Here is a 23196-nt window from a genome sequence, read left to right as displayed (position 1 = left end):
TGGTCCGATGAGCAGCGCCATGCCCGCACCCAGGACCCGAACCAACGAAACACTGGGTCGCCTGCAGCAGAGCGCGCGAACCCAACCACTCGACCACGGGGCCAGCCCCTCCAATGTCTTATTTTGTGTGTGTGTATCCATTATTCTCTTATCATTGAAATAGGTAATTTTAGTACTTTTCTTTTAACTTTCGTATTATCTTCATAGGTAGTTGATCTGCTACCTTTACTGTATTTTTGCCTTTACAGTGATTTTATTGTCTGTTTTTTTTTTTTTTTTTGATAATTTTCTTGTTCCTATTTGTGGTCTTCTTTTTCCCACTTAAGTCTGTTTCGCATTTCTTGTAGAAATGGTTTCTTGGTGATAAACTCCTTTAATTTTTCCTTGTCTGGTAAACTCTTTCTCTCTCCTTCCATTCTGAATGATAACCTTGCCGGGTAGAGTGTTTTTGGCGGTAGGTTTTTTCCTTTCAGAACTTTAAATATATTGTGCCACTCTCTGCTAGCCTGTAGGGTTTCAGCTGAGAAGTCAGCTGATAGTCTTATGGCATTTCCTTTGTATGTCACTTATTGCCCCTCTCTTGCAGCTTTTAGGATTCTCTCTTTATCTTTAATTTTGGACATTTTAATTATAAAATGTCTTGGTGTGGGCCTCTTTGGGTTTATCTTATTTGGTGTTCTCTGTGCTTCCTGCACTTGGATGTCTGTTTCTTTCCTTAGGTTAGGAAAGTTTTCAGCTATTATTTCTTCAAATAGATTTTCTGCCCCTTTGGCTCTCTCTTCTCCTTCTTGGACAGCTATAATACAAATGTTAGTGTGCTTGATATTGTCCCAGAGTTCCCTTAGAGTGTTCTTGTTCTTTTTAATTCTTTTTTCTCTTATCTGTTCAGCTTGGGTGATTTCCTCTAGTCTTGCATCCAGCTTGCTGATCCATTCTTCTGTATCATCCACTCTGCTATTGAGTCCCTCTAGTGAATTTTTCATTTCCAGTATTGTGTTCTTCGTTTCTGATTAGTTCTTTTTAATATTTTCCAGTTCTTGGTTGACATTCTCACTGAGTTCATCCAGTCTTCTCCCAAGATCAGTGAGCATCCTTATGACTTTTCGTTTGAACTCTTTGTCAGGTAGATTGATTATTTCTGTTTCATTTAGTTCTTTTTCCGGAGTTTTATGTTCCCTTTCTTGGAACATTTTCCTTTGCCTCCTCGTTTTGCCCCTTTCTCTGTGCTCATATCTCTGTATCAGGTGAGTCATCTGTGTCTCCTAATCTTGGAAAAGTAGCCTTGTGTAAAAGATGCCTTTTGAACCCCAGCAGTGTGCTTCCCTCTCTTCTCCAGTCCAGATGTTCCAGGAGTGACCCCTGTGGGCTACATGTGTCCTGCTGCTGCTGCAGGGTTGCTCTTCCTGCAGGTACCCAGGGACTCTAGGCTCCCCCTGCCCCCAGTTGGCTGTTTGTTAATTGGGTGGCTTTTTTCTCTCAAGAGGAATTTCTGCCTCTTTGGCCTTAGTCAGGGCTGTCCCTTGTTGTGAGGGTTCTTTTTATCCAGTTTTCAGTTCTCTTTCTGGGGTAATTTTTTTTTCTACTTTTTATTGTGATTATGATAGTTTACAACCTTGTGAAATTTCAGTTGTACATTATTATTTGTCAGTCATATTCACCCTTTGTGCCCACCCACCAAACCCCCTTTCTCTGGGATAATTTTTCCAAGAATGGTTGTAACCTGATTGTGTTCATGGGAAGAGGTGAGTTCAGAGTCTGCCTATGCCACCATCTTGGCGAGATCTCTCTGTTTACTTTTTATTTTACTAATGTTGCTGTTCTTGGTAACTAAGAGGCTTAGATATTGATAGGTGTGTGAGAAATAGGTGTGTGAGAAATAGGAGTGGAGGCATTGGGCCTGGGAGAGATGAGTTGGAAACTGAGTTCACTTCATGAAGCCTTAAATCTCAAGAGCTGTACCTCACTCAAAGGGTAGAGTAGAAAAAAAATTGCTCAGAGTTACAGAAAGAAAACAAGGAAGCTTGTCTGTTTTTACTTGGGTTCTGAGTGAAGGGGAAAAGTTTCCTGAGATTTTGTAGCTACTGTTTTACCCTCATGTGGGTTTGTGTTTCATATTTATACTTACTGCGTGGTCTAGAAAACCTCAAACTTCAAAATTAACATTAATGCAGAACTGCTTCATAGAGGAACACTTGTAGTCTGGCTGTATGAAATTTCCACAGATGAAGCCCCACTGATGTTGAGCTCACTACCCAAAATTACAGAAAAAAAAAATGGACAATGCCTTAGGCAAAAGTCAGAGATACAAGAGACAGCAGAATTAAATTGTGAGGAACTTTAGAAAGTAGAACTGTTAAATAATAAATATTTAATATTAATTATAAAAGTTAAATCTAATTATAAGACTAGTTTAAAAGTAAATTCCACAATTATAATAATAAACATTAAGCAATAAATAGGAATGTTAAAAATGATGAAAGATAAAAGAAGAAGACATAAATATAAGAATAGCAATAAAACTGTTAAACAACATAAGACCAGGGAGATCACGGGCAGAGTGGGGGATAAATAGGACTTCTATAATAAAACCTTAGTCATTAAAATTTAAAAACTGATTGAATAGGATAAAATGTAAAATAGGCAAATTTGAAGAGAAAACTAGTGATGTGGAAGATGGATCTGAAGATATTGTCCTGAATGAATAGAATTGGTAAAAGACACGTAGCTAAAATAGTCAAATTCAAGAAGCATAGTATTTTCTTAGTAGTAAAATAACACTACACATACACTTAAACACATTGTAGAAACTTGAGAGCCCCAACTACACAAGAGACTATCTTGAGAATCATCATAAGGGAAAGAGGGATTATAAAGCAATGACAAACTGACAACAGATTTTGTTTTTTCCCTTAAAGCTGGGCTCTGATCTAACATCTGTTGTGAGTCTTCCTCTTCTTTTTCCTCCCCAGAGCCCTAGTACATAGTTGTATATTCTAGTTGTAGGTCCTTCTAGTTCTTCTATGTGAGCTGCCACCACAACATGGCTACCGACCGACGAGTGGTGTGGTTCTTTGGCTGGGAACCAAACCTGGGCCACCAAAGCACAGTGCGCTGACCTTTAACCACTAGACCATCAGGGCTGGCTCCAGATTTCTTAATAGTAACAGTAGAAGTCAAAATTCATTAAAGGATGAGAGCAATGTAAAGATATTTTCAGACAAAAACTAAGAGTACATATGGAAGGGATTGTGAAATAAAAACATCATACGATTGTCTGGGGACAGATACAAATAAGGATTAGCTTTAGACATTTAGACAAGCACTCATGTTAAAATGCTAAGAAGAGACTAGAAGTAGGGTATAGAGCTTTCTGAGCAGTAGAAGAAGAATAAAAACTTTATCAACCGCAAAAAAGCAGGAAAAGAAAAAACTACTAAAAGTAGGATAAACAGAAAGGAAGCACAACAACTCCAGATGTGCCCATAATCACAATAAATGTAAATGGACTAAATTTGACAACTAAAAGACTGACAGTGACAGAATGGGTAAAGAATACACAGTTCAACTGTATAATATTTGCCAGAGACACACCTACAACGTGGTGACACAGGTTGAAAGTAAAAGGATAAGAAAGGATACTAACTAAATGAAAAGTGCCATAGGTATATTACTTTTAGGCAAAATAAATTTTAGGGCTCCCCCCTAAAAATTCAACAGTCGAAGAGATCACTACATAATGGTAAAAGTAAAAATTTACCAGGGGCTGGCCCCATGGCCTAGTGGTTAAATTCCCGGGTTTGGTTCCTGGGGGCAGACCTACACACTTATGCTGTGGCGGTGACCCACATACAAAACAGAGGAAAATTGGCACAGATGTTAGCTCAGGGTGAATCTTCCTCAGCCAAAAAAAAAATCAAAAAAATAAGTAAAATAAATTTACCAGGAAGATAGAACAATTCTAAATATAAGTATCTGGTAATGTTACTTCAAAAAGTTATATAAAAACTAATGTACAAAACTAGAGAAAGTAGTAAGTCCACAAACATGGTGGGTATTTTACACATTCTTCTCAATAATTAATACAGAGAGTAAGTAAGGATATGATTTGAACAATACTTTAATACACTTGATTTAATGAATACACACAACACCCAAACATTTAGCTAGTATACATTATTTTTAGGTACAGATGAGACATTTATCAAAATTGATCATTTACTAGACCATAAAGCAAAATCAAAAAATTTTGAAGAATTGATGTCATTCAGACCTTCAGTGTAATTAAGTTAGAAATCAATTAAAAAATATATGTAAAATATATACACACACACACACACACACACACACTTGAAAGACACTTCTAAATAACTTATGAGATGAAAAAAGCATGGAAATATGTGTTTTCATTGTTATTTCATTCCAAAAATAAAAATTTGTGAGATCTGAAAGTGATTACCCACAATGACCAACTCAGTAGCAGTAAACTCAGATTGTGGTTTTAAGATATTATTTCTCACCAAATGAACGAGGGCTTCTTGAAAAAAGTGGCTGATTCCAGCTCTCTGGGTAAGCTCTGGTATGACAAGATCTCATACAAGAAAGCAAGGAGCTATCAAAGACAACTTGGATTTGTGTAAAACGGACCTTGAAGGGGCTGCCATTGGCCAAAGATAGTTTGAGCTTCAAGAAGAATAATTATTGCAATGAATTGAAACACGAAAAAATTAAAATCTGTGGTTTTTTTTGTTTTGTTAAAATCAATTAAAAAAATGTTGGTTACCTTTTGGAGGATGCCATGGAACCAGTTTGTTCAGAAACTGGTAAATAAATAATCGAGTATTCTGTCTTACCCATATAAACTGTATCTCAGCGTCACGTAATGGTTGTTGAGGGAAAGTTCATTATAAGAGAATTCCAGCTAATAAATGCAAAAAGAATGACAGAATTAGAATGTCATCATTTTGCAAATAGTGTATCTTGGCAACATTCATCAAAGGCTGCTGAAAATCACTGGGTGAAAGACTGATGAGGGATGACTTCATAGTAGATGGCTGGGCTGACAGCACCTGCACCCAGTGATCAGTGTTAACATTACCACAAGGAGGCAATCAGACATTATTGCTTTCTGATGTGATGCAATAGGAAATTTATAGCATGATTTATGACATATTCTTGCTATAAAAAAAATTAAACCCAAATCCTATCAAGCCACTAGATCACCACCACTTTTTAGGAAGTACAAAGACTATGTATAAGAACTTATTAAACAATACTGCAAGAATGCAATCACCAAAGTCTAGAATGTAGGAAATTCTATATGACAAATAACCCAGTTTCTTTAACAAATGAATGGCAAGATAGGAGGACAAAAACAAAAACAGTGTGACAGGTCCCTATAAACGAAAAGACCAATGGAACCTATTGATCTTTTTGGATCCTGATTTTAACAAACCAAGTGTTCAAAAAAAAAAAAAAAAAGAGCTGGCAAGGTTTGAGCACTGGATATGTGATGATATAAGGAAATATATTAGGTGTGTATTGGTATTATGGTTTTGTAAAAAAAAAAAAGTCAACCTTTTAAAGCTTTATACTGTGGTATTGAAGGATGAAACGGAATGATACTTGGGACTTGGTTTAAAATAATTCGATGGTGATGGGAGTGTATGCACAGATAAAGTGAGGAAGCAACTGGCCATGATTTGAAGCTGAGTGATCGGTGTTTGGGAGTTCATTATAATAATTTCTCTTTATATATGTTTTAAAAATTTTGTAATACAAAAGTTAAAAACAGCAACAACAGAAAACTTTGAAATATCTCTAATTAAGTCACCAACTCAAGAAATTAACCCAGGAAAAATAGAATAATTTAAAGAAAATTGAAGGAAGAAAATAATAAAGGTGAGAGCAGAAATTAATGAAATAGAAAAAAAAGTAGAGAAGATTTATAAAACCAAAATCAGGTCCTTTGAAAGACTTATAAAGTAGATTTCTAGCAGGACTGATAAATTACAAAAGGAAGAAAGTACAAACAAACAACATTAAGAACCAAAAAAGAAGACACATAATGGTAATTATAGGAGAGATGCTTACTAACAAGAAAGTTACCATGAACAACTTTTATATCAATAAGTTTGAAAACTTAGGTCAAAAGGCAAGTTTTCTAGAGAAATATATTTGCCAAACTGACTCATGAAGAGAAACTTCAGTAGACCTTTAACATTAAAGAAAATAGTTTTTAAACATCTTCACCACAAATTACCATTCCCAGACAATGCTACAGATGAGTTCTACCAAACATTTAAGAAACAGTAAGCCCAGCCTTGTAACAAATCTTTAACTTACATAATGTATCTTATGGTAACTTTGATAATCCAATCATATAATTCCCAATACTAGGAAGGAAAAATCATAGATTGATCTCGCTTGAATATATACACAAAATCCTCAATAAGGTATTGACAAGCCAGGCACTTGTCCTGACATTGTATGTTCCATATCTTTCCATTGATGTGAAGTGCCACATTTATTATAAAATGAATTCCCATATAGATGTGTGTCCATTTTAGGGGGAGGGTATACTTGTGTGCTTTGTCTGTCATCTTGAATTGAAAATCAAACTGTTGAATCTTGCATTCAGGATATTTACATTGGAATTTTAATATGTGCGTGGGTAAATTTCTTTGTATTGCATAGTTTTTGCAAATCATTTGAAGGAGATGTCAGGGTCAGAACTCAATATATACCTCATTTGAGACATTTCATTATTCTAAAGAATATTTCATAGTTCAAACAAATCTAGGTTGAAAATAGATATAAAATAAATATATTGTTCCACAAAAAAATGTTTTCCTCCCATGCTCTCACGTTTCTGTTTAATAACATGTATGAATTGATTGTGCCTTGTCTCCTTCCCAAAGGAATTTGAGATGGGTTTAAAAAGGGACAGAGAAATAAATATTACCAGACATCTAGGATGGATTAATCATTGAGTTTGAACACCAAACTTAAATTCTGTGTTTTCTGGAAAAGAGCAGAAAGGGACACATTGTGCTGTGCCTTTTAAAGGGACCATATAACTTTGTCTGAGAGACGTGCTTTTTCCTCCTTTTTTTTTTTTTTTTTGTAAATGGGACATCGGATAAGATGATAGTTACTTTCGACTTTGATTTGCAAAAGTTAGAAAATGTTTTTCACATGGACATTTACTGTATCAACCAACTATGAAAGCTGAAATTTTAGCATTGCGTCATAGAATTTTAGTTTCTTTGGTGAGCTAATATATATGGTTTACTTTTGCTTTCAGAAAAATGCCAGGGATTGACTGGTAAATGTGAAGGGACTTGTAGAGTTGAAGAATCATCATTTTGCAACCGTCATAGTAAAGATTGGATCAGATTAGAATCATTAGTGGATGTTAAATCTAGGGGGAAATTTTGATGAGGAGCAGGATATTTGCATGCTCTTAAATGTTGCTACATAGACTGCTTAGCTGCAAGGGACAAAATACACAGTAATTATACAGCAGAGAAACTGGACAATGCCTTGACCAGGTAATAAAGTTAAGAGCACCACTGAAGGACAGGTGGAAGTCATATGCCTCCAGATGTGATGGCTTGAGAAGGACACATGACCACCTATGTACTATTCTGGCTGAGAATGTATAGCCTTAGTCTAGTCATGAGGAAACATCAGACAAACCTTAAATGAGGGATGTTCTCTTAAAAAGAGGGTGGGACGAGGAGCTAGTCTTCCAAAATGTTGATGTCATAAAAGATAATGAAAGGCTGTGGCAACATTCTAGAATGTGAAAGATGAAGAGATGTGCTAATTAAATGCATTACCTGATTCTAAATTGGATCCGCTATTAGGGAAATATGCTATAGAAGACATTACTGGGTCACCTGACAAAATTGGAATACTCATGTTAGATTTGATAAAAGTATCAGTGTTAAATTTGCTGATGTTGATAACTGTATTCTGATTTGGTAAGAGAATATGAGTATTTATAGGAAATAATACTCTGAAGTATTTAGGGATAAAGGGCCATGATGCCTGTAATTTGCCCTCAAAAGGTTCAGAAAAAAAAATTGTGTGTGTGTGTGTGTAGAGAAAGAGGAGAGAGGGAACATGCATACTTGCAAATGATAGAGCAAATGGGATAACATGTTAACAGTAAATAAATGTGGGTAAAGGGTGTACAGGTGCTCTTTGTAGTATTTTTGCTTTTGTAACTTATGTATAAATTTGAAATTATTTGCAAGTAAAAAGTTGAAGACAAAATATATGGTTTAGTTATGATGCATTCTAATGAGCTAACAAAGTGAGAGAGCATAGAGAATTTGTTCTGGAAAATAGAATAGTTAACATGCTTGTTAGGCATTTCTCTCAAATATCAGATGTCTCAAGTGAGCCTTCGGTAAGTACTGGATCAAATCCATGGTTGAATTATCCACTGAGTGCCTTAAGTGCTAATATTCTGTACTGTTGATTGAAGAGGGAACCATATGTTTTAGATACCAAATGTGGACAAACAGCGTTGACATTCTGTTAGGAAAATGTAAAAGCCTGATTTGTTTTGTGCTAGTTCACTTACTCAGGAAGATGAGTCAGAAAGGTACGTAAAGGAGGTTACTGATATTTTCTCTCAAGGTTAATTTGAAACTGTAGAAGCAATTGGACAGGTACTCACGTTATGATCCCACTGTTCAAAAGTATAGTATAGAAAAAATGATTTGGAGTAAAATATTTTAAAGCCCTATGTTAGCAATTAATTGCCCACCATCGTGGAGGAAGCTGAATTTTTATCCCTTTAGAAAATGTAATTTTGAGGGGCCAGCTTGGTGGTGCAGTGGTTAAGTTCGCATGTTCTGCTTCAGTGGCCCCGCGTTTGCCGGTTCAGATCCCCGGTGCGGACATGGCGCCACTTGGCAAGCCATGCTGTGGCAGGCGTCCCACATATAAAGTACAGGAAGATGGGCATGGATGTTAGCTCATGGCCAGTCTTCCTCAGCAAAAAAGAGGAGGATTGGCAGCAGATGTCAGCTCAGTGCTAATCTTCCTCAAAAAAAAAAAAGGAGAAAATGTAATTTTGAAAAGAATTGCATGCTAATGGCCATGATAAATTCCAGGATAAATTAACTGCAAAATAGACTCCAAGTAACTGGTTCTCCCCTTCAGTTAAGAAGCAAATTGGACTGATAAAAGCACTTAGAACACTGTGAAAAAGTCAAACCTGTGTTAAATGAGAAAAGGAAAATATCAAGTGCTGTAGTAAATACCTGGGTAGGCAAATTTTAATCCAATTTAGATTTTTAAAAATTGCATATGGTGGGCACACCTTCTCCCAATGTTAAAGGCTTTTCATGCCTACAGTTGCAAAAAAAATTGAAAAAATACAACAAGGTTTCACAATAAATTAGCATTATCTTGAAAGTCCACAAGATGAGGATGCTTCTCATTTTTGTGTGTCTGTGAGTTATTACTAAAGAATTGTCACAGCCAGTGGTATATTGGAGCATCTCTTACTGGCCTGAGAGCTGATTGTTAAAATTTTAGGAATTTTGCAAAGAAATTGTTAAACACAGCCATTATTAAAAATTAAATTTATATAACTTATTATTAAGTAAATTACATTTATAAGAAGATAATAAATACTTAAAATTCATCACTTCCTAATTATTTTACTACCTTTTACTATGATCTATGCTCTTGAAGTTATTTATGTATATTGTACGTTTATGGCTGAAATATGTCATGGTGTGCTACTTTGTGTCTTTTTCCAACTCCATGTTCAGTAATGTCACACTGGAGGCTTGAAATTAGCCATGGTGGGAATATTACACCCCAGAGATCGGCAAATGCCATAAATCAAGGCTTGATTTATTGTTTATTGATTGTCTAGACTTAAAAGTGTTGGAGAAAATGCTAGTAATGCAAACTTAAAAGTGTCGTGTCTTTAGCTATTAAATTGTGCATAGCTCAAAAAATTGAGGATATATTCTTTTGTTCAAAAATGATTATCCACTTCAGCAGAGAAACGTTGTTGACATCATTCACATAAACGAAAACATCAACCAGTACTCCAAACTACACTAGGAAAGCCAGTTGCTAATCATTTAGCAGCACACTGCTGGTCATGGCATAATTGAATTCAGTGTTTTGGTAGGAAATAGACAATAATATAAATTTGTTATACTGTTATTCAGCTTTAGGATATTGTACCATGACAACATGTGGGCATTAACTAAGAAAAAAGAAAGGGTGAGTTCTAAAAGGCATTAGCTGTAGCACATAATGATAATTTTCAATTTGAAGCCTTTGATATATGTCCTTGATATGAAGCCTTTGATGTATGTAGATGAGAAACAGAATCATAGAATTTAGAGTTTGAAGAATGCTTATAATTAATCCAGACCAATCTGCCTTAGAGATAGAACTTCTTTCTCTAGTCTATCAGTTATCCAGACTGTATTTAAATTATTCTAGAGACAGCTTATTACCTGATAATAGTGTTGGAGAACTCTAGAAGTAGAGTTCTTTTTTATATTGAGCCAAACTTTGTTTTCCTTTAATTTCTGCCAGTTGGTTCTGGTACTGACTTCTGGAGAAATACACAAACATAGAAGAGAAAATTTGTCTCTTCTGTAGAGCAACCAACCATTTGTGTATAAACGTAGCTGGGCTGTTTCCATTTAGACCTCTTTGGGCAAGAAGTATACCTTTAGTTCCTTTAACCATACATTGTATGGTATATTTTCTAGACTCTGAAGACTGTGTTGCCTTTCTAAACATCCACATCACTACTTTTTGGCTTTTATTGACTTTGTAGATGAAGTAAAAGCCTTTAGGTCTTTTTTTTATGCAAATTGTACACAAGTCAAGTCGTCTGTGTTATTCGATTCTTTTTTTTTACCCAAAGCAGATTTTGTTTATTTATTCTTATGTCTTCATATTGCTTTCAGCACAGCATTCCAGATTGTAGAAATGATATTAATTTGTAATTTTATCATTTTTGGTCTATATTAATCCTATGGATTTGTGTTAATTGCAATGTTTATTGCAATTGTTCAATTGCAGTTGCAATTGCAATTTGTTCATTTGTAAAATGTTCAATTTCAAAGGGCTGTGGGGACACAGTTCTACTTTAACGCTCTCTAGATTTACTTCTACTTATTATCGTTACTTTTGTTGTTTAATCAGTTGTGAGTCCACCTCCCAGTTCCATTAAGTAACCCACATTTTAGCAATTTAAATACAGAAGTTTATCATGAGGTATTTGGTCAGATGGTTTGCTAACTGAGATCAAGATATACTATGTCTATGGCATTCTCTCCGATGAAATACCCTTTGGTACTTCGATCTTTGAAAAGTAGGCATTTTTGAAAGATCTTGGCATGACTAAATGGTAAAGGCATATTCTTCCACAAATGGAAAGATAGAAAATCCATGAAGAATGGTGGGCTAGACAATAATTAAGACATCAAAAGAGAAAAGGGACAAGAGGATCACTGGAGACACTTGATTATCAGGGCCATAGTATATACTTGGGCTGAAAAGAAAATAGCCTGGGCCAGGAGAGCAGAGCCTTTTCACTGAGGAAGTATTCTGTATCAGGTGAAATGAGGGATCAGGAATAGAGGGGACAGGATTTGTTAGTCGTTCATTCTTTCTTATTATCTCTTTCTTTGAAATGTGTGTGGTGAAATATTAACAATGGGTGCTTCTGAGTATATATAGGTATTTCTTTGCAATGTGTAGCACCTCCTATTCTCTCTGCTCTGGACAAATAATACCTACTTCACAGTGTTATTTTGAAGATTCAAAGATTATTTCAGTGTGAAATTGTCTAGCACATTTCCTTGTATTTTATAGATAGTAGATAAAGGTTTATGTAACCTTTGTTAAATTATTTCCTCTTGTTAAATTCCATTGACCAACCACGGTGGAGGTTGTCAGGAAGTTACTAGTGTGAGTTGTCTCGTCACATTCCATGACCTCCACCCTTCTTCATCCTACCCAGACCTGTTTTATTGCTGCTGGAAGGAAGAAAAACTTACAGTAGGTCACTTGATTAAATAGTATTAATAGAATAATGGCTCTCTCTTTTGCACTACCCATATCTTTCCTTAAAAATTATGTTCAAAAGCAGATCTTCTAGAAAGCAGTTCCTGATTTCATCTCATTTTCTAGGCTACATTCAAGTTACTCTTAAAAATCATATTTATGTATAAATATTTATGTTCAACTAATGTGTTTTTAGGGGTCCTTCTTGAATATACTCTTCCATGTAAATTCTGAGCTCCTAGACTATGAAGATCATTGTGTTTTATGAGTACTTGATAGCTGGCAGTCGTTGTTGTAATCTGTTTTAATTCATCTTTAGACAAGGCTACTTGTTAAAAAGTAGAGAGGACTTGGGAGGTAGAGATAAAGGGTTTTGGGAAAATGAAGAAAGAAGATATATGGATAAAATTCATGGGCTCGTGAGTTATTTTGGAATTTATTTTTCTTAGTTGTTTACCTGATTACATTAATTATTTTATGGCAAGTTTTACTTTTAACTTGAGGGTTTCTATAGGATGGATTACTAGGCCCTCTACCTAGTCTTTAAAAATCTCTTGGTTCAATACATTGTAATTAGTTTCTGGTAATTAAATCATTCTCTCTTTTTCTTGCAGATTGAAGTGGTGCCATGCAGCAAGAGGCAGAGAGATGCAGAGTTCGAGCCAGAAGGCCTGACATGGCACTTTATGTACCTAAAGCTCGAAGGGGTGTAGTCCTCCTTGAGTCAGGTGGTAAGGAAAAAAACTCTGGTCCATCTAACTCCATGGTGAAAGAGGAACAAAAAGAAGATTGTCTTTCCCAAAAGGAGATCTTTAGAGACAAACCTGCAGCTCAAAGACTGAGTATTAATCCTGATAAAAAGGAGCACAATCACAGGAAAGGACAGAAATCTTCAACAAAGTTAAGAAAAGATGCGTGCCTTCAAGAAAGAAAGAAAGATAGGATTTGTACTAAGAAGGGAACCACAGAATCCAAAGAAGTATTATCCCAAGCACATCAGCAAAGAGGCCCAAATCCTGGGATTGTACCTAGTGTATTTTTACAAAGACATTTTAAACCAAAGAAGGTGCAGTGTTTTGAGATTGGAACCACAGATGTGACAGGACAGGAGAGGTTGTTTGTATCTCAGTCTTGTTCAGAAATCAGTGAATCTCAGGTTCTAAACAAACCATTCCAAAATGTGGAATTCTGTGATTTCAGTGGGCACGAGCTAAGTGGGGAGACATTTGAAGACAGAGATTTGGAAAGCAGAATGGAAACTGATACTACAGTTGTGGAGATACTATCCCAGTTTCCTGGAGTTTTTAATTCTGTGTTGAAAGCTGAGAGTATGCTTGCACCGATAAAACTAAGCTCTGATTCTGGAATTGTACAACAAGATATGCAAACAGCAGGTGGAATGTTGAAGCTCAGCAATGGAGGCATCACCACTGTCTCCGTTCCTGGAAGTCCAAAAGATGGTGTCACTGAGCAAACTTTTGTAGACTTTGAAGCTGAGAATGTTGGTGATGTAGCCAACAGTACAGATTTCATCTTGGGTCAGAAAGGTATAGATTCCATTCCTGAGACTATGGGTCACATCTCTCATAAAATGACTATCGTCAGCAAATTAGAGAGCACAAATGGCATTTTTGAGCCAACAATGATTAGAGAGTGTGAGGAGAATGACAGCACTACTGATGAATTATTTGTAAAGTATGAACCTTCTGATACAGCCGTCCTTGCTCATGAATCAGGTACAGATAATGGGTCTAAGAGTGTAGGTGACATTACCAATAAGGCATGTGTGATGGACATTACAGATGTCACATCTGATCAAGTAACTGTAGGCAGCCCTTGTGTAGTTGCAGTTAGAATAGCTGACGAGGCCTGTAGCAACACAAGTAGTTTCTCAAAATATCTAGAAATGAGTGCAGCTACAGCTCCTCTTCATGTAGCTAGAAGTGGAAATGACACTGAACATTTCAGCAACCTGACTGCTTGCTCAGATATTTATGCTGAGAGTATTTCATCTGGTTTCACTGAGTCAACAGGAAAATTGATAGAGAGCTTGTCAGATTGTGCTTCCTCCTTACCTATAAAGAAGATTGCTGGTAGTAATTGTAACACTTTTTTGGACTCTGAACTCAGTATGTTAAATGGGACAAAAGTACTTTCAGACAGTGCCTTGGGCAATGATCTAGATTGTACTGGTGATATAACAAAGACATTACTTGAACTAAAAACTGCTGAAGAGTTCGAAACAAAAGAGGAAGATGACTCGGAGAATACAGAATTTGGTGTATCCTTTCCTGATACAGAATCAGTGTCTGTGGAAACATCCATGGAACTGAAAGCAACTGAAGCTTCTCATGTTGAAGGAAGTGCTGCTACTGAGGAGAGCTGGGAGTCTATGTTTAATGATGATGGTGACTGCCTGGATCCACGTCTTCTACAAGAGGTATGTTTAGTGGAAATGGCTGGATGCTAAGGTGATTTCTAGATTCTTAGAACCTGGGATTTGGGGGTATAATTTTGGTAGACATTTGTGCACATTCACTCATATTACATCCAATGTAAGAGTTTCTGCAATAAACTAATAAGATTGTAAATTGAGAAAAGAATGTCTGATAGATCTTTAAAATGTAAAACATACAGAATTGAGCTATATCTGTAATAGCCAAGTCCTGAGAGATCTTGTTGAATGGATTAAAGATAATTTAATAGATTCTGGCTGTTGAGGAAATACAGAGGGAAACTTATTCAGAAGGGCTTTTCTGTGTTGGAAAGATGTATTTTCCCAGGCCTGTTTGAGGGAAGGAGAATAATTTATTATTATTCATATTAATTTTATGTTTCCAGTAGATCTTGGAATGTTGTTAGACACTGTAGAGGGAAGAAAGTAGAGAAAGGAATAGAAAAATAAAGGTATGATTTTCTTTTTAAGGAGTTTATGATGAGTTAAAGAATAAATGATTGTTGAGTACCTATAGAAAATATAAGTGAATAATGACATGCCAGCTAGTTAAAGTTCCTACATACAAAATGTTGGATTTGAAGGCATCTTAGAAATTATTTAGTTCAGTCTTCTCATTTTCTTAATTTAGACATTCGTTCTCTCACTACCGTTTAAACTCCTTAGCATAGGGGCCAGCCCTGTGGCCAGGCGGTTAAGTTCGCATGCTCTGCTTCGGCAGCCCAAGGTTTCAACAGCCCAGGGTTTCGCCAGTTCGGATCCTGGGTGTGGACCTAGCACCACTCATCAAGCTGTGCTGGGTAGCATCCCACATGGCACAACTAGAGAGACCTACAACTAGAATATACAGCCGTGTACTGGGAGGCTTTGGGGAAAAGAAGCAAAAAATAAAAAAGATGGGCAACAGATGTTAGCTCAGGGTCAGTCTTAAAAAAAAAAAAAAAATTCCTTACCATAAATAAGAAATAGTAGAACCACTCCCTGTTTCATTCCTTTCATGTAACCTTTCCCTGGAAGGGAAAAAAATTATTTCCCTATGAAAACCTTTCCCTGGAAGGGAAAAAAATTATTTCCCTATGAAATCCGAAATTTTATAAATGAGGAAATTGAAGCTTAGTGTTCATACCTTTAGGAAAAGCGGAATCAGAATTTCAGTCTAGTTCTGTCTTAATCCAATGTTTATATTCTTTCTTACCAGACCACTTTCTCACCTATAAAATAGTTTTGTTTGAGTGATTCCAAAAAGCCCTTTAAATACTCAACAGTGAGTCTTTTGTTTCTGAGAATTAAACCAGAAGTGCAGAAAAATGATTACATGCATGTGAAAGAGACATGTGAGGCTGAAGAAGGCAGCACATTGGACAGAACTGATTTTCCAGTACCAGGTATTTCTTCATCATTCTTAGGAGATGTTTGCATGCACACCTGTACTGCAATTAATACTTATGGTCAAGTCAGGAAACACTACGTCCTAAACATTCCTTAGAAAGAAATCTAGAGCAGAAGGTGTCTACAAATGGTCATCCATAAACCCCTTGAAATTGTGTGCAAAATTTTATATATATATACACTTTTTCATAGTTTTCATCAGAGTCTCAAAAGTGATGGTTCCCAAAGCATGGTCCCTGGGAACTTGTTAGAAATGCAGTCTCTTTAGCCTAGCAGTCTGTGTATTTACAAGTTTTTCAGGTGATTCTGATGCACATAAAGTGAGAACCACTGCTCAAAGGTAATACACAAACTTAAATGTGTATCAGAATGTGAGTGTGGTAACTAGAGATGGCTGTCAGCCCATAATTAGAAAGAAAAACACTGTTCAGCAGAGGTTTTAGACCCAAATCAGATTAAGAATTACTAATAATGCAGGAAGTTAGGTGAATATAGAGAAGTTATTAAGAATCTAAGCATTGAAAGAAGGCCTTAGTATGAGAAAGGAAGCAGTGTTCATAGGAGTTGGTAAAGTGACTACCTGAGTGGGTAGAGGGCACAGGTACGCATAGGAGAGAAAGAAAAGCTTCGTAAAAAGAAGGACCTGGCGCACAGAGCCTTTTACACATGGTAGGACTCAATAAATATTTATTGAATGGATGTAGGCAAGGGCAGAGTTAGAGCTCTCCGCCTTTTTAGAGTGGACTTCAGGGCCTTTCAAAACATCATTGCTGCTGGAACTTGGTTTCTGTGTGATAGCTTAGGGATATGGCTTCTGTATTTGGGGAGCAGGGTTCAGCTGTGCAACCTTGTTGTTCGGGTCTTAACACTGTTTAGAATAGGTATGAAAGAATTTAGGCAACTACTCAGTATTTTGAAGAGCATAGTAATGTAGCCAAAGAGGATACTAACATGACCTAAACTTGGGAATGGCAGGAAAAAAGAGTATGTAGTTTTACAAGCTGAAGACATCCAGTGCCTGGATGTTATGTTTGGTTATCTTTGGAGATGCTTGGTAGGGAATGGGTTCTGTGTTGAGGGATGAGGGTGGAAGAGAGCAAGAAAGAAGGAGATGTATTGAGAATGCAGGTAGCAGATCCAATTCCAAACTACAATCTCCTGTGCTTTGAATTTTAGAAGATGTAATAATAATGTTATTAAAAGATGTCACAAACCAAATAAAATTAATAGCCCTTTGGTGACTGTTCTTAATTTATTATTTATATTGCTCCAAACATACTTTATTGAAGGCTAAAGTAGAGTGTCTGTCTACCTTGAAAACTTTCCAACCAAAAGATTTTTGGCTCTTTTCCCAGCTGGCCTGTTTCTTTGTTGACAATGGCTAGACATGGAGGTATGTCTCATACTTCTGGTAGGCAGGGAGGTATGCTGTAGAGGAGGGTGTGGCAGCCATTGGCATGCGAAGCAGTTTCTTGTGACATTTGAAACTCGAAAACTGCCTGAGGAGCGTAGAGAGCACAGGTGGGTCCATTATTGAGCTCCAGGAACTGTAACTCTTGATCAGTCTCCAAAAGATCATACTTAATCTCTTTAAGCCATGGTATGGGATGCCCAAACACCTAAGTTGGTACTTGATAAAGAAAAGGATGTTTGCATGACTTCTTTTAACTTCTTCCATGAGATCTTGGTACAAGAACACAAAAATTATTGTTGTCTAGATAGAACTCCTGTAGCCCCTGCTGCCTCCTGTATATGGATCAGCAAACCTATTGGTAGGAGGGTTCGTAGGATACCAGCAACATAACATTGATGTTGGTAGACACTGGCATCTGGTCCCTTCACTGGCCATTTCTGGCCTTGATTTGAGTTTTTAAATAGGGGTAAATATTTAGGTAGGAGTCTCCCTTTGTTGCAGAAGGCCAGTAACAATGTATAACCATGGAAAAGAGAAGAGTAAAGGAACACCACTCGTTCCCAAACCATCTTCCCTTTGTGTGTGCTCACTCATGTTCGTACATTTGCTCTGGCTCCCTATAGTCTTTTGCAAAAATACTCCCTGTTTTTAAGTAGAAAATCGAAACTTGAAAAATGAATAATCCAACCACTAAAAGCTAATTATATGAAGTACAAAGTGAGGAAAGTCCTTTATATCCCACCCCCTAGGGATCTCATTGATACTTAGTACCCCATCACTTTGCAGTTAAATAGCAAATATTGAGCACCTAGAGTTTGATCAACTATACATTGCAAATAGTCAGATATATATTGTTATCATCTGTACTATGTTAAAGGCACTGTGCTACATGCCAGCTTTTTTCTCTGCTTTAAAGTTACTTGTACTTTATTTGGAGAGGCAGGATGTAACCATGTGATTAGATAGTCACATAACATTCTGAAGGATAATTAATGTAGAACAACCGTGTAAGAGATGTCCTAATACTGGATTTGATTGTCTGATGAGTCATCCAGACAATGGCTTCAGTAGAGGATTAGATCCCCAAGGACTAAACTGGTTGATACTCTTTCATGTTGATCAGGCCATAGAATTAAACAAGAGATTATAATCCCTACTTCTATAGATTATTCTCTGTTCCTAATTTCTATTCCATTTCTATTTTTTGAGCAGTTTTAGGTTTACAGAAAAATTGAATGCAAAGTACAGACAGTTCCCATATACTCCCTCACTCTTCTATTACTATTTTAATTTCTCTTTTCACAGTATCTTAATTAATAGTTCCAACTCATTTTAACAGGTTTATATTTAATATTTTTATTAAAATGTCTGAATTAACATGTTATTGACTGCCTAAGTAGGGGCTTAGAGACTCACCTTCCAGATGCTGTATATTCGAATGCAGTCCCTAGGACATCCAATGAAGAATCTGATTGAGTTATATACTGTTTATTGTTCAGCTCATTAGTGGATGATGACTAGATCTCCAGTTCACTCTAAAAGAGGGAACATTAAGTGGATTCTATTGCTCATGGTTTGTTTTTTTTAAAACCAGCTAACTCCTAAAATTAAAAACCTCCCTTCTGAGCTCTGTAGATTTATTGCATAATGTTTTTTCCCTCTGAATCTGCATTCAAACCAAGAGCATTTTAATTTCTGATCTTTTTTCAAAACTAAAGAAAGGTAAACAGCTCTGGGCCTATATCGTCAGTACAAGGAGGGATTCTTGTCCGAAACTTCAGATTCCTGGTGTGCCTTCCTCGGTCCCTGGCAGGACTTTTGCTTCACTGAGCTCCATGAGATGTGCGATGTGGGATGTGGTTGGGGCACATGGGGTAGGGGTACTTACGTTTCATTCCATTTGATTGATTCTCTGTTTAGTGACAATAGCAGGGAAGGGAAATGGTAGGTTTGGCAAAGAGAACCAGAGCGTATACTCTGTGCTAGTCAGGAAAAAAATAGACAGCAACAGCTGTATCCAAAAATTAGAAATTCATTTGTGTTAAAAAGCTTGGTTAAAGATAGAAACAGACCTTTGGGAGAATTAAATGTCGCCCACACTTTGATTTGAATTAATTCAATCATTTCTATCAGAAATTACTTATAGGCATATTGGATACTCTGTTGCTAGGCATTGGGAAGGAGTCCTAGGAAGGAAAAGAGTGATCCAGCTATAGACCTGACTCCTGAAGCGGGTAGGTGACAGTCTAAACATATTTAAATTCAGACTTTTTTGTTGTGATGAATTTGAGGTTGGAGTGCAGGGAGGTGTAAGTTTGCAATAAGCCCTAGATTTCGGGCAGAGGGAATTTAAGCACGGATCAGTAACCTTATACAGAAAATCTTTTGTGTGGATTGACCAAAGGCTGAAATTGTTAAGGAAGAGCCAAGAGGATGCCCAGGCATACTGGATACTAGGCTTAAAGCACTAAGACTGTAGTTTTGATCCCTCAGATGATGGGTCATACTATTATATTGCCTACCAGGAACAAAACTGACTCATGTCTTAAACCAGTAGGTCTGAGTCTGCAGTTTGAAGGTCAGAAGAACATATCTATTGCCTGTTTCTGAGAGGGACAGATAGGCAAAGACTAATGCTTTATAAAGTAATAAACAAGGAAAAGTTTTGATGTGGGAGGACAGGCCTGGGTGTAATGCAGGATTTTAAGTAGCTAAAGGAGGTAGAAGGAAAAAGTGGATCAGGGACTAGAGAAATCAAACAAGGAGTAGAATGGCAAAAAATGCTAAGTGTGTCTGCTTTGCAGTTTTTCTTAGGTCTCATGGACAGCCATTCTCACTGACTATCATAGCATACCTGAGTCAAGCTATCAGGACTAGCTTGGGAAGATTCAAACCTCTAGCATCCCTGTTTGACTTAGTTTTACTGTTCCAGGCTAGTCTAGTCTTACCTTCTACTTCATCAGTGGGCTCTCTTCATGTAGTCTTTCCAGTCGTTTTGAGAAGGAAAGAAAATACAGATATGTCTTCCTGCCTTCTCGGTCTTCCTCTTGACTATAAATTTAATCTGCTAGAGTGTTTTCACTGTTCACTGGATCTGTATAGCATCTTCCCAAGAATGCCAACAGCAGTCTGCTGTGTTAACCTTTCTGTACTGTCTGAATAGGAGCCAGATCCATGTTGGTTCGTGATATTTACTTGGTCCCTGCCCATATATTTGTGTGCCATACATGGGAGAGAATTAGAGCTCTCAAAATTATCCTCTGGCACTGGGGACAGTAAATGATCATCCAGCCAACTGTTGGGGCACTATACACGTCTCATCATTGTAGCTTTCTTTTTTCTTATTTCCTTCTGCCCTTCTCCTTTTCTGCTTCCTTGTGTACTTCCTCCCTTTCTTCTCTTTTACTATGGCTTAATCCAAAGCTATGGCAATCGCATTCTCCCACTGATGATAATCAGAGGTATTGAGATATTGCTGTTACTTATTCTAGAGAAATCTTCAGATGGCACCTTGCATGGCATTCCACCTATGCTGTGTTATAAATTTATGAAGCCAAAGTTTGCATTTCTGGCCTTGGTTTCTTGAGAAGATCAGTGGAGGCATAGCCTAGATATATTACATAATTTTATTTGCAGAGAGGGAATACTATTGGAGACATTATCTACTCTTTTACTTAATGTATAAAGTATTAGAGTTTAGGATCTAGATTTATTTTTCTGCTTTTGAAAAGGACTTATACCCTAAACAGTATAGAAGAAGGCTGGAAACTTATATGTTTATTACACATCGTAGTAGTAGTGTCTTTTTAGGGAACTCTTTTTGGATATTTTTGAACTTAGATCATGAGAAATTCAAAAGGACTTGAAATACTTTTTAGTTTTTTAAATGAACAGTGTTATTTCCCTAACTACCAAAGATAGGAAGTTAAATGGGTAACACATTTTAATTCTAGCTTTTGATTTATCTATGTTACCATAGACCAACATGAACAATTCTTGGCTGTTATTCTCAATTTTCTGTGATATTGAAATACCTTAGATAGAATCAAATCCAGATAATCCAAAAACCTTATTTTTTTTGTTTATAGTTTAAGCCTGTTCTCCAACCAAATATTTTAATTTATCAAAGTTTGTGATAAGTAATAAAATTTTAAGTTGATTTTCTTCAATAGAAAGTGAGTTAATTATCAGTTAAGTAGCCACAAGATAACAGTGGAAGAGAAAAATAGAAACAAAATAAAGGACTTGAATAACCTAAACCTACATAATAGAGAATTGACTATATGGGTTAATTCTGTAAGTAAATATGTAAATAGACAGTGACGTTTGAAGTCACCACAGTAATGTTATACCAACAACTTGTGTTCAAGTCTCCGTTATCCTTGTCCCTGATGCCCCCCATATTTAAATTTGTTATAGCCATAACTAAAGTGGTTTATTATGTTGTTTTTAATTAAAAGTACCCACAAAAGTGTTCTTATTTCTACCTTCCAAGATTTGAACCAGGGTGATATCATAGCCCTGGAACAATAAGCACTAGGAACTAGAAATTTAACCTAAGAGATAGAACTGTACAAGTCTTTTTAAAAAAGTGGTATGTTAACATTGAAAGGAACCTGAATCATAGTGCAGTCTAGCCCTCTTGTTTTATAGGTAAGGTAACTAAGGCCCGGAAAGGTTGTTACTTACCTAGCTAAGTTAGTGCCAGAGTTGGCACTAGAATGCAAGTCTCCTGGTTTCTAGCCCTGGGCTCTTTCCGTGATAGTAAGCCTTTGCCTCTACCTGACAGGTCTCAGCCAGTCAGCAGACATCGTAGAGCTATTCTGTGCTCAGCTCTAACATTGGTAATGTGAGGGATAAAAGAGAAGGATAACAATGTTTAAGGAATTTATAGTCTTGTGGAGCTGATGAGACTTATTCTGAGAAATGACTAGAAAAAAATACAGGAGTATTCTGTTTCATTGAATTGAAAATACCATTGATTGTGAAATACATCATTACTTTATGTATCACTAAGAAAAGAAAAAAATAAACTTTCATACAATGCTTACCCTTTAGAATTTTTATTTTATACATATTGAAAGAACTCTTTTAGACTTAATTAGATATAAAATTTTGTCATTTATCATTTCTTACATAAAGACAATGTAGGTGAAGTAAATTGGTTAAGGTTTTCCTAAAACTTAATATTTACAGTCCAACTCTTTCTAATAATTTCTTGTCTCAGTCATTGATATTGATGCCTTTTTATCTTGATTCATCTTCTGTGCCATCAAGAACTTTGGTGATGCAACATTTTTTAAAAGAATACATACAAGGAGCAAAAACAACTGTTGCTGAATTCTTAAGTCACCTTTGCACTTATATAGAGCTATTCTTATATCTGGATTTTCTTCCATGCTGCTGACCACCCTTTCTGTACGTTTTGGTACTGGTACTTTTGATGCTCATGCATGTTGCAGGAAAGTAGTGACAATATGCATGATTGTAAGATGCATCTTGATATCAGAGATGTCAAAATGTGAAAAAATACGCATCTTAGAACTGATGAAATAGCGTATATATCCAATTGCTAAGTGTTACAATATTGTAGTATAGGGCAAGGAGAGACCACCAAATTGGAGTCAATAAGGAAAGCTTCAAGAGGAGATAAAGATTGAAGCTGGATCTTAAAGGGTAGGAAGGATCAGGAGCAGACAAAGCGTTCCAGGCTATGAGAACAGCTTGTAAAAAATACAAAATGTTCCCAGATTTAGGTCCTAAATTTGTCACTCTCAGAAGTTTAGATGATCTGTTTTGAAATTTTATTGTTGTTTTCCTTTTATAATTTATTAATTTTGGATTTTCTGCATGATTTATATAACCATAGCAATTC

General features: G+C 36.3%; 1 protein-coding gene across 8 annotated transcripts in view; it reads left to right on the top strand.

Annotated features, from left to right (window-relative positions):
• R3HCC1L (R3H domain and coiled-coil containing 1 like) overlaps window positions 1–23196 on the top strand; it is a 204102-nt gene that overhangs the window by 50836 nt on the left and 130070 nt on the right. For 7 of the 8 annotated variants that reach the window (XR_011537138.1, XR_011537139.1, XM_008526577.2 and 4 more), the window contains exon 3: window positions 12678–14503. Coding sequence is in view for 5 of the 8 variants with exons in the window: in XM_008526577.2 (XP_008524799.2) it covers window positions 12692–14503 (1812 nt within the window). In the remaining 3 variants the exon portion in view is untranslated. Of the gene's footprint in view, window positions 1–12677; window positions 14504–15716; window positions 15904–23196 lie in introns of those variants that run through there. The other variant, XM_070609040.1, reaches the window with a different exon arrangement.

This window comes from Equus przewalskii, chromosome 1 (assembly GCF_037783145.1).
Source record: "Equus przewalskii isolate Varuska chromosome 1, EquPr2, whole genome shotgun sequence".
Taxonomy (NCBI): domain Eukaryota; kingdom Metazoa; phylum Chordata; class Mammalia; order Perissodactyla; family Equidae; genus Equus; species Equus przewalskii.
The sequence above is the reverse complement of the archived record's forward strand: the minus strand, read 5'-3'. Positions and strand labels throughout refer to the sequence as shown.